General features: G+C 53.6%; 1 protein-coding gene across 1 annotated transcript in view; it reads right to left on the bottom strand.

The window, feature by feature from the left end:
• Positions 1–281: 281 nt before the first annotated feature.
• Positions 282–13,996, bottom strand: part of gpr176 (G protein-coupled receptor 176) — a 33,343-nt gene continuing 19,628 nt past the window's right edge. The window contains exons 2-3 of the mRNA XM_046293162.1: positions 6,906–7,158; positions 282–2,470 (exon numbers count right to left, since the gene is read on the bottom strand). Of these exons, the coding sequence (XP_046149118.1) occupies positions 1,228–2,470; positions 6,906–7,158 (1,496 nt within the window). The 3' untranslated portion in view covers positions 282–1,227. The remainder of the gene's footprint in view (positions 2,471–6,905; positions 7,159–13,996) is intronic.

Raw genomic sequence — 13,996 nt, 5'->3', positions numbered from 1 at the left:
GTCCACTGCAGCATCCACTGAGAGGCTCTTGCTGCCAAGAGAATGCCTGAAAGCTTAAAAGACGTTTTGGACACAACAGTGAAAATTGTTAACTGTTAAAGCAAGGCCCCTGAACTCCAGTGTATTTTCTTAAAGTTCTTTGCTGACCATCCTTTTCACTTGTCTGACCTCTTGCATGATGATGAGTTTCTCACACGACTGGCCTATCTGGGTGATGTTTTTTCTCGCCTGAATGATCTGAATCTAGGATTACAGGGACTCTCTGCAACTATATTCAATGTGCGGGACAATATTGAGGCTATGATTTAGAAGTTGGAGCTCTTTTCTGTCTGCATTAACACAGACAACACACAGGTCTTTCCATCATTGTATGACTTTTTGTATGCAAATGAACTCAAGCTTACAGACCATGTCAAATGGGATATAGCATTTACGCAGGTACATTCCCGAAACAGACAAACAACTGGATTCGTTATCCCTTTCATGCCTTGTCTCCAGTCCACTTACCAATCTCTGAACAAGAGATCCTCATCGAAATTGCAACAAGCGGTTCTGTGAAAATAGAATTGAATCAGAAGCCACTGCCAGATTTATGGATAGGGCAAAATTATTGATTATTATTATATTATAATTTGTGCCCAGGTCCTCTTTGTCACTTCCCCATGAGCCAGGTTGTGACAAAAACTCACACTCATGAATAGGTGTGTGTGTGTGTGTGTGTGTGTGTGTGTGTGTGTGTGTGTGTGTGTGTGTGTGTGTGTGTGTGTGTGTGTGTGTGTGTGTGTGTGTGTGTGTGTGTGTGTGTGTGTGTGTGTGTGTGTGTGTGTGTGTGTGTGTGGCAGGCTTACAATGATGGCAAAAAACAACTGTTGAGAGTTGAATGGTTGAATGTTGGAGGTTGAATGTTTGAAGGGGTACGGGACTATAAAATGTTTGGGAACCACAACAGAGAGAATCAACAATGAGACAGACTCATCGAGCTCTGGAGTTGTACTTTCTGGTGGTTGGTCAGGTGGTTGATCAGGTGATTGGTCAGATAGTTGGTCAGGTGGTTGGTCAGGTGGTTGGTCAGGTGGTTGATCAGGTGGTTGGTCAGGTGGTTGATCAGGTGGGGTTTCCTCCACTGACTTTGTACCCAGTCATTGACACAAAACGGATCACAAATCATCCATATGCTGACCTCCGCCGATAGCTGTGATCAGGGGCCATCAGTTCAAAGGTCGGGGTTTATAGTTCAGGGGTCGATGTGGGGAAGGTGCTGACCTTGTTGTTCCTGCTGATTCGTCGTTCTGGCCTTGGGCGTGGCTGTTTGGTCTGGATCAGTTCCTCTGGGGTGTTCCCTAGCGGTGGGAGGAGCCTCTTTTTACTGTTCCTGGTCTCCGGCAGCCACTGGGGCGGCAGCTCGAATGGCCCGAACCCAAACTGGGTGGCGTCTTCGGGCTCCGTGGGGGTTGCTGGCGCCACCTGTGACGAGGAGGTGTAAGCACAGGCACGGACAGGTGAGACCTCGGGCAATAAGAGAGGAGGTTGTTCTTTAGTTACCGGGATGCTCTCTCTGGTTGGTTCGGTCTCTTTCTGTAGAACCACCTTCCCTCCATGTCTCCCTCCTCCCCCTCCTCCTCCTACCTGGTGGTGGTTCTCATTGGGATGAGGACAGCCCCCCACCCCTGACCCTAATGAAGGGCTCGCATTCTCCACCTCCTCCTCCTCTTCATCGGTCGGCCTAAAGATCTGCTGCTGTCCGATATTAAACATCTCCAGGAGCTGGCTCCCAGCGCGAGCAGACCCCTCCAGGGTCCCAGACCCTCCCAACCCTCCCTCGCCCCTCAGCCCCAGATCCCCAGTGCTGATCACGTTACGCCGGCTGTAGCGTCTGTGTACCCGGACTAGAACATCAAACAGGCAGCGTCGAGCCGAGCCGTTCACCGTCAGAAACAGCAGAGGGTTGGTGAGGAGAGACACCTTGGGCAGCCAGATGGCCGTGAGATGGAGAGAAAGGGACAAGTCCTCCCCGTCCCCGAGAAGAGTGCGGTATACCACCAACGCCCCATAGGGGGCGCTACAGGCTGAGAAGGCTAACACCACAGCCAGTAACGTAGCATGTAGCTCAGCCTCGCGTTGAGAGACATAAGGGATGGAGATGGAGTTCTGAGGTGTTCTTAATGCTGCGATGATCACCTTTTTCTTCTGGCTGGCGTTGAGAGCTCTGCGAATCAGGACCATTAACAGGAAGACGACAACGAGTGGAAGGATCACCGTGGTTACGTTGTAGGTCAACACGTAGACCATGTGACCCAGGGAGCGGGCGCGGGCGTCGGAACAGGACGAGGTTGCGTACACGTCCGTAACGTTGGTTAAGGCGAACACGGGCACGCTGGCGATGGTGGCGTGGATCCAGATGTAGATGACAAGGTCACGTGACCTGGCGTCTGAGATCTTCCTCTCCAGAGGGTAGAGGACAGAGTAGTACCTAGAGAGGAGGAGAGGACAACATTACACACCGCAGAGCATTCATTCACACTGAGTTGAGCCTCTGCAGTGACACTTTTAACCGTAACATTAACCAGTACATACTGAGTCAAAACAAAAGCAACAGATGAACACATATCCAATGTAAGCATTCTGTTCTCTGAGTGTTAGATCAGGACAATAGTAACTACGAAGGTTTTGTGTGTTCGATGTAGATCAGGACAGTAATAACTACGAAGGTTTTGTGTGTTCGATGTAGATCAGGACAGTAATAACTACGAAGGTTTTGTGTGTTCGATGTAGATCAGGACAATAGTAACTACGAAGGTTTTGTGTGTTCGATGTAGATCAGGACAGTAATAACTACGAAGGTTTTGTGTGTTCGATGTAGATCAGGACAATAGTAACTACGAAGGTTTTGTGTGTAATAACTACGAAGGTTTTGTGTGTTCGATGTAGATCAGGACAGTAGTAACTACGAAGGTTTTGTGTGTTCGATGTAGATCAGGACAATAGTAACTACGAAGGTTTTGTGTGTTCGATGTAGATCAGGACGGTAGTAACTACGAAGGTTTTGTGTGTTCGATGTAGATCCGGACAGTAGTAAATACGAAGGTTTTGTGTGTTCGATGTAGATCAGGACAATAGTAACTACGAAGGTTTTGTGTGTTCGATGTAGATCAGGACGGTAGTAACTACGAAGGTTTTGTGTGTTCGATGTAGATCAGGACAATAGTAACTACGAAGGTTTTGTGTGTTCGATGTAGATCAGGAGGTAAACTAACATCGCTGTAGCTACCTATCTACCTACCTACCTACCTACCTACCTACCTACCTTCCTTCCTACCTACCTACCTACCTACCTACCTACCTACCTACCTTCCTACCTTCCTACCTTCCTACCTACCTACCTACCTACCTTCCTACCTACCTACCTACCTACCTACCTACCTACCTACCTACCTACCTACCTACCTTCCTACCTTCCTACCTACCTACCTTCCTACCTACCTACCTACCTTCCTACCTACCTACCTACCTTCCTACCTACCTACCTACCTACCTACCTTCCTACCTACCTACCTACCTACCTTCCTACCTACCTACCTACCTACCTACCTACCTACCTACCTACCTACCTACCTACCTACCTACCTACCTACCTACCTACCTTCCTACCTACCTACCTACCTATCTACCTACCCCTGATGTAAACTAACATTGCTGTACCTACCTACCTACCTACCTACCCCTGAGGTAAACTAACATTGCTGTAGCTACCTACCTACCTACCTACCTACCTACCTACCTACCTACCTACCTACCTACCCCTGAGGTAAACTAACATCGCTGTAGCTACCTACCTACCTAACTAACTAACTAACTAGATGGGTCAAATATGCATGTAAACTACCCTGCAGAGGAAAGAGAAGAGGGTAAGTTGGAAATAGACTGAAGAAGGATAGTAGCACACCTATCATTGTTTCCCGCTCTCATTCACAGAACCCTGGACTGGTTGAACAGAAGACCTTCTCCAGTATGAATGAGAATACGTGGGGGTTTTGTGTGGCTAAGTGGAGCAAGCAGGAGAGAGAGAGAGAGAGAGATATCTTACTGAGCTGTGGATAGTCTGATGTGGACAAAATACACATATTTCTGTGTAAGTAAGTAGGTGATTAGGTGTGTGTGTGTGTGTGTGTGTGTGTGTGTGTGTGTGTGTGTGTGTGTGTGTGTGTGTGTGTGTGTGTGTGTGTGTGTGTGTGTGTGCGTGCGTGCGTGCGTGCGTGCGTGCGTGCGTGCGTGCGTGCGTGTCACACAGAGATGATGGCATAGAGGAGAGCGGGAAGCAGACATGGGAACCAAGTGTTTTTACTTTTCTTGGAAGAGGAAAGAGGCGAGTGAGTGAGTGAGTGAGTGAGTGAGTGAGTGAGTGAGTGAGTGAGTGAGTGAGTGAGTGAGTGAGTGAGTGAGTGAGTGAGTGAGTGAGTGAGTGAGTGAGTGAGTGAGTGAGTGAGTGAGTGAGTGAGTATAGCGGTGAAGGAAGAGGAGGGAAGAGAAAGTGTAGCAGTGAAGAAGAAGAGAGTGTAGTGACAGAGCAAAAGAGTGTAGAATGGAGTGAGTGTAGCTCAGTGTAGAATGAGTGTAGCTCAGTGTAGAATGGAGTGAGTGTAGAATGGAGTGTAGCTCAGTGTAGAATGGAGTGAGTGTAGAATGGAGTGTAGCTCAGTGTAGAATGGAGTGAGTCAGTGTAGAATGGAGTATAGTTCAGTGTAGAATGGAGTGAGTGTAGAATGGAGTGTAGCTCAGTGTAGAATAGAGTGAGTGTAGAATGGAGTGTAGCTCAGTGTAGAATGGGGTGTAGCTCAGTGTAGAATGGAGTGTAGTTCAGTGTAGAATGGAGTGAGTGTAGAATGGAGTGTAGCTCAGTGTAGAATGGAGTGTAGCTGTGAGTGTAGAATGGAGTGTAGCTGTGAGTGTAGAATGGAGTGTAGCTGTGAGTGTAGAATGGAGTGTAGCTGTGAGTGTAGAATGGAGTGTAGTTCAGTGTAGAATGGAGTGAGTGTAGAATGGAGTGTAGCTCAGTGTAGAATGGAGTGTAGCTCAGTGTAGAATGGAGTGTAGAATGGAGTGTAGCTGTAGAATGAGTGAGTGTAGAATGGAGTGTAGCTCAGTGTAGAATGGAGTGAGTGTAGAATGGAGTGTAGCTCAGTGTAGAATGGAGTGTAGCTGTGTAGAATGGAGTGAGTGTAGAATGGAGTGTAGCTCAGTGTAGAATGGAGTGTAGCTCAGTGTAGAATGGAGTGTAGCTCAGTGTAGAATGGAGTGTAGTTCAGTGTAGAATGGAGTGAGTGTAGAATGGAGTGTAGCTCAGTGTAGAATGGAGTGTAGCTCAGTGTAGAATGGAGTGTAGCTCAGTGTAGAATGGAGTGAGTGTAGAATGGAGTGTAGCTGTGAGTGTAGAATGGAGTGTAGCTGTGAGTGTAGAATGGAGTGTAGCTGTGAGTATAGAATGGAGTGTAGAATGGAGTGTAGCTGTGAGTGTAGAATGGAGTGGGTGTAGAATGGAGTGTAGAATGGAGTGTAGCTGTGAGTGTAGAATGGAGTGTAGCTGTGAGTGTAGAATGGAGTGGGTGTAGAATGGAGTGTAGAATGGAGTGTAGCTGTGAGTGTAGAATGGAGTGTAGCTGTGAGTGTAGAATGGAGTGGGTGTAGAATGGAGTGTAGCTGTGAGTGTAGAATGGAGTGTAGCTGTGAGTGTAGAATGGAGTGTAGCTGTGAGTATAGAATGGAGTGTAGAATGGAGTGTAGAATGGAGTGTAGAATGGAGTGGGTGTAGAATGGAGTGTAGAATGGAGTGTAGCTGTGAGTGTAGAATGGAGTGTAGCTGTGAGTGTAGAATGGAGTGTAGCTGTGAGTGTAGAATGGAGTGTAGAATGGAGTGGGTGTAGAATGGAGTGTAGCTGTGAGTATAGAATGGAGTGTAGCTGTGAGTGTAGAATGGAGTGGGTGTAGAATGGAGTGTAGCTGTGAGTGTAGAATGGAGTGTAGCTGTGAGTGTAGAATGGAGTGTAGCTGTGAGTATAGAATGGAGTGTAGAATGGAGTGGGTGTAGAATGGAGTGTAGCTGTGAGTATAGAATGGAGTGTAGAATGGAGTGAGTGTAGAATGGAGTGTAGCTGTGAGTGTAGAATGGAGTGTAGCTGTGAGTGTAGAATGGAGTGTAGCTGTGAGTATAGAATGGAGTGTAGAATGGAGTGGGTGTAGAATGGAGTGTAGCTGTGAGTATAGAATGGAGTGTAGCTGTGAGTGTCAGGGAGAGAGTCCCTCCCTGTGGACTGTCAGTTATTTTGGCTGCAGCTCAGAACAGGGAGCTCTGCAGGAGAGACAAACAGCACCAGGCAGAGTGGAGTACACATTCTGCATCAATTACAGCCCGTCTCCAAACCACACGGGGTGAGTAGAGATAGAGGGAAGTTTTATCTGGTACAAAAACAGATTATACTGTTTTCAGTTTTAAAACGCCCATACCAGTAGAGCTGAAAGACGATGGCCAGAGTTCACCCATGATGTTGCACAACGATTTAAGTCAATCAGTAATCGTTTAGGTCAAAGTATGATATATTTGAAGTGAAAAATCCTAACTGCCTACTTCGTGCAATTTTGTGTGAATGCAGTGTCTTTTCCTATGATATGACATACAAATTATTTTCAGCCTAGTTTCAGTCGTTACAGAAAATAAAACACATTTTCACGTGAAATTTCAGATGTGAAATCATGTGAAGAATGGAACACGTCACATAACATTTCATGTTGTCACATGTTGCTTTACATGTTATCACATGTTATCACATTATCTTCACATAAGATCACAACACTTTATAAGCAATATGTTGCAGCTACCAGCAGTGCAGTTAGATTTTCCTGCAATCACCTACCTGTCGAGTGCGATGGCAGCGAAGCTGAGCACGGTGACGGAGCAGAAGAGTTTGTGGAGGAACTTCAGGGTCTTGCAGAGCAGCAGAGTGTGTAGCCACCAGCAGCAGCGAGGGCTGGCCCCTAGAGCCACATCAAAGGGAACACACACCAGACCCGCACAGATCCCTGAGCACGCCAGGTTCTTAATGAAGCGACTGGTCACCGACTTGAAGACACTGGTACAGCAGGTACACCATAAAACAGTGCCATTGCCTGGGAGAGCGAGGGAGAGGGAGGGAGAGGGAGGGAGAGAGAAAGAGAAACAGAGAGAGGGGGTGGAGAGGGGAATGGAGAGGAAAAGAGAGAGAGGGAGGGAGAGGAAGATGGAGAGGAGAAGACAGAGAGAGAGGCAGAGACAGGAGAGGAGGGAGACGGAGGGAGAGAGAGAGAGGCAGAGACAGGAGAGGAGGGAGAGGAGAGAGAGAGAGAGAGAGAGGCAGAGACAGGAGAGGAGGGAGAGACAGAGGAGGAGAGAGAGAGAGGCAGAGACAGGAGAGGAGGGAGAGACAGAGGAGGAGAGAGAGAGAGGCAGAGACAGGAGAGGAGGGAGAGGGGAGGAGAGAGAGAGGCAGAGACAGGAGAGGAGGGAGAGGGGAGGAGAGAGAGAGGCAGAGACAGGAGAGGAGGGAGAGAGAGAGAGGCAGAGACAGGAGTGGCGGGAGAGGGGAGGAGAGAGAGAGGCAGAGACAGGAGAGGAGGGAGAGACAGAGGAGGAGAGAGAGAGAGGCAGAGACAGGAGAGGAGGGAGAGGGGAGGAGAGAGAGAGGCAGAGACAGGAGAGGAGGGAGAGACAGAGGAGGAGAGAGAGAGAGGCAGAGACAGAAGAGGAGGGAGAGACAGGGGAGGAGAGAGAGAGAGGCAGAGACAGGAGAGGAGGGAGAGAGAGGCAGAGACAGGAGAGGAGGGAGAGACAGGGGAGGAGAGAGAGAGAGGCAGAGACAGAAGAGGAGGGAGAGACAGGGGAGGAGAGAGAGAGAGGCAGAGACAGGAGAGGAGGGAGAGACAGGGGAGGAGAGAGAGAGAGGCAGAGACAGGAGAGGAGGGAGAGACAGGAGAGGAGGGAGAGAGAGAGAGGCAGAGACAGGAGTGGCGGGAGAGGAGAGGAGAGAGAGAGGCAGAGACAGAAGAGGAGGGAGAGACAGGGGAGGAGAGAGAGAGAGGCAGAGACAGGAGAGGAGGGAGAGGGGAGGAGAGAGAGAGGCAGAGACAGGAGAGGAGGGAGAGGGGAGGAGAGAGAGAGGCAGAGACAGAAGAGGAGGGAGAGACAGGGGAGGAGAGAGAGAGAGGCAGAGACAGGAGAGGAGGGAGAGGGGAGGAGAGAGAGAGGCAGAGACAGGAGAGGAGGGAGAGGGGAGGAGAGAGAGAGAGGCAGAGACAGGAGAGGAGGGAGAGACAGAGGCAGAGACAGGAGAGGAGGGAGAGACAGAGGCAGAGACAGGAGAGGAGGGAGAGGGGAGGAGAGAGAGAGGCAGAGACAGGAGAGGAGGGAGAGGGGAGGAGAGAGAGAGGCAGAGACAGGAGAGGAGGGAGAGACAGAGGCAGAGACAGGAGAGGAGGGAGAGGGGAGGAGAGAGAGAGGCAGAGACAGAAGAGGAGGGAGAGACAGGGGAGGAGAGAGAGAGAGGCAGAGACAGGAGAGGAGGGAGAGGGGAGGAGAGAGAGAGGCAGAGACAGGAGAGGAGGGAGAGGGGAGGAGAGAGAGAGGCAGAGACAGGAGAGGAGGGAGAGGGGAGGAGAGAGAGAGGCAGAGACAGGAGAGGAGGGAGAGACAGAGGCAGAGACAGGAGAGGAGGGAGAGACAGAGGCAGAGACAGGAGAGGAGGGAGAGGGGAGGAGAGAGAGAGGCAGAGACAGGAGAGGAGGGAGAGGGGAGGAGAGAGAGAGGCAGAGACAGGAGAGGAGGGAGAGACAGAGGCAGAGACAGGAGAGGAGGGAGAGGGGAGGAGAGAGAGAGGCAGAGACAGAAGAGGAGGGAGAGACAGGGGAGGAGAGAGAGAGAGGCAGAGACAGGAGAGGAGGGAGAGACAGGGGAGGAGAGAGAGAGGCAGAGACAGGAGAGGAGGGAGAGGGGAGGAGAGAGAGAGAGGCAGAGACAGGAGAGGAGGGAGAGACAGAGGCAGAGACAGGAGAGGAGGGAGAGGGGAGGAGAGAGAGAGGCAGAGACAGGAGAGGAGGGAGAGGGGAGGAGAGAGAGAGGCAGAGACAGGAGAGGAGGGAGAGACAGAGGCAGAGACAGGAGAGGAGGGAGAGGGGAGGAGAGAGAGAGAGAGCAGAGACAGAAGAGGAGGGAGAGACAGGGGGAGGAGAGAGAGAGAGCAGAGACAGGAGAGGAGGGAGAGGGGAGGGGAGAGAGAGAGAGGCAGAGACAGGAGAGGAGGGAGGGGGAGGAGAGAGAGAGGCAGAGACAGGAGAGGAGGGAGAGACAGAGGCAGAGACAGAAGAGGAGGGAGAGGGAGAGAGAGGCAGAGACAGGAGAGGAGGGAGAGACAGAGGCAGAGACAGGAGAGGAGGGAGAGAGGGAGGAGAGAGAGAGGCAGAGACAGGAGAGGAGGGAGAGGGGAGGAGAGAGAGAGGCAGAGACAGGAGAGGAGGGAGAGGGAGAGGAGAGAGAGAGGCAGAGACAGGAGAGGAGGGAGAGACAGAGGCAGAGACAGAGGGAGGGAGAGACAGAGGCAGAGACAGGAGAGGAGGGAGGGGAGGGAGAGAGAGAGGCAGAGACAGGAGAGGAGGGAGAGAGAGGAGAGAGGCAGAGAGAGAGAGAGAGAGAGACAGGAGAGGAGGGAGAGACAGAGGAGGAGAGAGAGAGGCAGAGACAGGAGGAGGGAGAGGGGAGGAGAGAGACAGAGGCAGAGACAGGAGAGGAGGGGAGGGGAGGAGAGAGAGAGGCAGAGACAGGAGAGGAGGGAGAGGAGGAGGGAGAGGGAGAGAGGAGGAGACAGGAGAGGAGGGAGAGGGGGAGGAGAGAGAGAGAGGCAGAGACAGGAGAGGAGGGAGGGAGAGACAGAGGCAGAGACAGGAGAGGAGGGAGAGACAGAGGCAGAGACAGAAGAGGAGGGAGAGGGAGAGACAGAGAGAGAGAGGGAGAGGAGGGAGAGACAGAGGCAGAGACAGGAGAGGAGGGAGAGACAGAGGCAGAGACAGGAGAGGAGGGAGAGAGGAGAGACAGAGGCAGAGACAGAAGAGGAGGGAGAGGGGGAGGAGAGAGAGAGAGACAGGAGAGGAGGGAGAGGAGGAGAGAGAGAGGCAGAGACAGGAGAGGAGGGAGAGACAGAGGCAGAGACAGGAGAGGAGGGAGAGACAGAGGCAGAGACAGGAGAGGAGGGAGAGGGGAGACAGAGGCAGAGACAGGAGAGGAGGGAGAGACAGGGAGGAGAGAGAGAGAGGCAGAGAGAGACAGGAGAGGAGGGAGACAGGGGGAGGAGAGAGAGAGCAGAGACAGGAGAGGAGGGAGAGGGGAGGAGAGAGCAGAGAGACAGGAGAGGAGGGAGAGACAGAGGAGGGAGAGAGAGAGAGGCAGAGACAGGAGAGAGGAGGGAGAGACAGAGGAGGAGAGAGAGAGAGGCAGAGACAGGAGAGGAGGGAGAGGGGAGGAGGAGAGAGAGAGACAGAGAGGAGGGAGACAGGGCAGAGACAGAGGGAGGGAGAGACAGGGGGAGAGAGAGAGAGAGACAGAGACAGGAGAGGGAGAGAGAGGGAGAGAGGAGAGAGAGAGGCAGAGACAGGAGAGGAGGGAGAGGGGAGGAGAGAGAGAGGCAGAGACAGGAGAGGAGGGAGACAGGGAGGAGAGAGAGAGGCAGAGACAGGAGAGGAGGGAGAGACAGAGGGGAGAGAGAGAGAGGCAGAGAGAGGAGAGGAGGGAGAGAGGGAGACAGGGAGAGGGAGAGAGCAGAGACAGGGAGGGAGACAGGGAGGAGAGAGAGAGGCAGAGACAGGGAGGGAGGGAGAGGGGGAGAGAGAGAGAGAGAGACAGGACAGGAGGAGAGAGAGAGAGGCAGAGACAGGAGAGAGGGAGAGGGAGAGACAGGGCAGAGACAGGGAGAGAGAGAGGGGAGAGAGAGAGAGAGGCAGAGACAGGAGAGGAGGGAGAGACAGGGGGAGAGAGAGAGAGAGAGACAGGAGAGGAGGAGAGGGGGAGGGAGAGAGAGGCAGAGACAGGAGAGAGGAGGGAGAGAGAGAGGCAGAGACAGGAGAGAGAGAGAGGAGAGGAGAGAGACAGAGAGAGGAGAGGAGAGACAGGGAGGAGAGAGAGAGAGGCAGAGACAGGAGAGGAGGGAGAGAGAGAGGCAGAGACAGGAGAGGAGGGAGAGACAGGGGAGGAGAGAGAGAGAGAGCAGAGACAGAGAGGAGGGAGAGACAGGGAGGAGAGAGAGAGAGGCAGAGACAGGAGAGGAGGGAGAGACAGGGGGAGAGAGAGAGGCAGAGACAGGAGAGGAGGGAGAGGGGAGAGAGAGAGAGGCAGAGACAGGAGAGGAGGGAGAGACAGAGGAGGAGAGAGAGAGAGGCAGAGACAGGAGAGGAGGGAGAGGGAGGGAGAGAGAGGCAGAGACAGGAGAGGAGGGAGAGACAGAGGAGGAGAGAGAGAGAGGCAGAGACAGAAGAGGAGGGAGAGACAGGGGAGAGAGAGAGAGGAGGCAGAGACAGGAGAGGAGGGAGAGAGAGGCAGAGACAGGAGAGGAGGGAGAGACAGGGAGGAGAGAGAGAGAGAGGCAGAGACAGAAGAGGAGGGAGAGACAGGGAGGAGAGAGAGAGAGGCAGAGACAGGAGAGGAGGGAGAGACAGGGGGAGGAGAGAGAGAGGCAGAGACAGGAGAGGAGGGAGAGACAGGAGAGAGAGGGAGAGAGAGAGAGGCAGAGACAGGAGAGGCGGGAGAGACAGGGAGGAGAGAGAGAGAGAGAGGCAGAGACAGGAGAGGAGGGAGAGGGAGGAGAGAGAGAGGCAGAGACAGGAGAGGAGGGAGAGGGGGGAGAGAGAGAGAGGCAGAGACAGGAGAGGAGGGAGAGACAGGGGAGGAGAGAGAGAGAGGCAGAGACAGGAGAGGAGGGAGGGGAGAGGAGAGAGAGAGGCAGAGACAGGAGAGGAGGGAGAGGGGAGGAGAGAGAGAGGCAGAGACAGGAGAGGAGGGAGAGACAGAGGCAGAGACAGGAGAGGAGGGAGAGACAGAGGCAGAGACAGGAGAGGAGGGAGAGGGGAGGAGAGAGAGAGAGGCAGAGACAGGAGAGAGAGGGAGAGGGGAGGAGAGAGAGAGGCAGAGACAGGAGAGGAGGGAGAGGGGAGGAGAGAGAGAGAGGCAGAGACAGAAGAGGAGGGAGAGACAGGGAGGAGAGAGAGAGGGCAGAGACAGGAGAGGAGGGAGAGGGGAGGAGAGAGAGAGGCAGAGACAGGAGAGGAGGGAGAGGGGAGGGAGAGAGAGAGGCAGAGACAGGAGAGGAGGGAGAGACAGAGGAGAGGCAGAGACAGGAGAGGAGGGAGAGAGAGAGGCAGAGACAGAAGAGGAGGGAGAGGGGAGGAGAGAGAGAGGCAGAGACAGGAGAGGAGGGAGAGACAGAGAGCAGAGACAGGAGAGGAGGGAGAGGGGGAGAGAGAGAGAGGCAGAGACAGGAGAGGAGGGAGAGGGGAGGAGAGAGAGAGAGGCAGAGACAGGAGAGGAGGGAGAGAGAGAGAGAGAGAGAGGCAGAGACAGGAGAGGAGGGAGAGACAGAGGCAGAGACAGGAGAGGAGGGAGAGACAGAGGCAGAGACAGGAGAGGAGGGAGAGGGGAGAGAGAGAGAGAGGCAGAGACAGGAGAGGAGGGAGAGGGAGGGAGAGAGAGAGGCAGAGACAGGAGAGGAGGGAGAGACAGAGGGAGGAGGAGAGAGAGAGAGGCAGAGACAGGAGAGGAGGGAGAGGGAGAGAGGGAGAGAGAGGCAGAGACAGGAGAGGAGGGAGAGGGGAGGAGAGAGAGAGGCAGAGACAGGAGAGGAGGGAGAGAGACAGAGGCAGAGACAGGAGAGGGAGGGAGAGACAGAGGCAGAGACAGGAGAGAGAGGGAGAGACAGAGGCAGAGACAGGAGAGGAGGGAGAGACAGAGGCAGAGACAGAAGAGGAGGGAGAGGGGAGGAGAGAGAGAGGCAGAGACAGGAGAGGAGGGAGAGACAGAGGCAGAGACAGGAGAGGAGGGAGAGACAGAGGCAGAGACAGAAGAGGAGGGAGAGGGGAGGAGAGAGAGAGGCAGAGACAGGAGAGGAGGGAGAGGGGAGGAGAGAGAGAGGCAGAGACAGGAGAGGAGGGAGAGACAGAGGCAGAGACAGGAGAGGAGGGAGAGGGACAGGAGGGAGAGAGAGAGGCAGAGACAGGAGAGGAGGGAGAGGGAGAGGAGAGAGAGAGAGGCAGAGACAGGAGAGGAGGGAGAGGGGGGAGAGAGAGAGAGAGCAGAGACAGAAGAGGAGGGAGAGACAGGGAGAGGAGAGAGAGAGAGGCAGAGACAGGAGAGGAGGGAGAGGAGGGAGAGAGAGGAGGCAGAGACAGGAGAGGAGGGAGAGGGAGAGGAGAGAGAGAGGCAGAGACAGGAGAGGAGGGAGAGACAGAGGCAGAGACAGGAGAGGAGGGAGAGGGGAGGAGAGAGAGAGAGAGACAGGAGAGGAGGGAGACGGAGGAGAGAGAGAGGCAGAGACAGGAGAGGAGAGGAGAGAGGAGAGAGAGAGGAGGAGAGAGAGAGAGAGAGAGAGAGAGAGAGAGAGAGAGAGAGAGAGAGAGAGAGAGAGAGAGAGAGAGGCAGAGACAGGAGAGGAGGGAGAGAGAGGCAGAGACAGGAGAGGAGGAGAGAGAGAGAGAGAGAGAGAGAGAGAGAGAGAGAGAGAGAGAGGGAGAGACAGGAGAGGAGGGAGAGGGGAGGCAGAGAGAGAGAGGGAGGGAGAGAGAGGGGAGGAGAGAGAGAGAGGCAGAGACAGGAGAAGAGGCAGAGGGGAGGAGAGAGAGAGAGAGAGAGAGAGAGAGAGAGAGAGAGAGAGAGAGAGAGAGGGAGAGAGAGAGAGGAGAGACAGAGAGGAGGGAGAGGAGAGAGAGAGAGAGAGAG

This window comes from Oncorhynchus gorbuscha, linkage group LG12 (assembly GCF_021184085.1).
Source record: "Oncorhynchus gorbuscha isolate QuinsamMale2020 ecotype Even-year linkage group LG12, OgorEven_v1.0, whole genome shotgun sequence".
Classification (NCBI taxonomy): Eukaryota; Metazoa; Chordata; class Actinopteri; order Salmoniformes; family Salmonidae; genus Oncorhynchus; species Oncorhynchus gorbuscha.
Note: the sequence above shows the minus strand (reverse complement) of the source record. Positions and strands in the feature narration are given on the sequence as shown.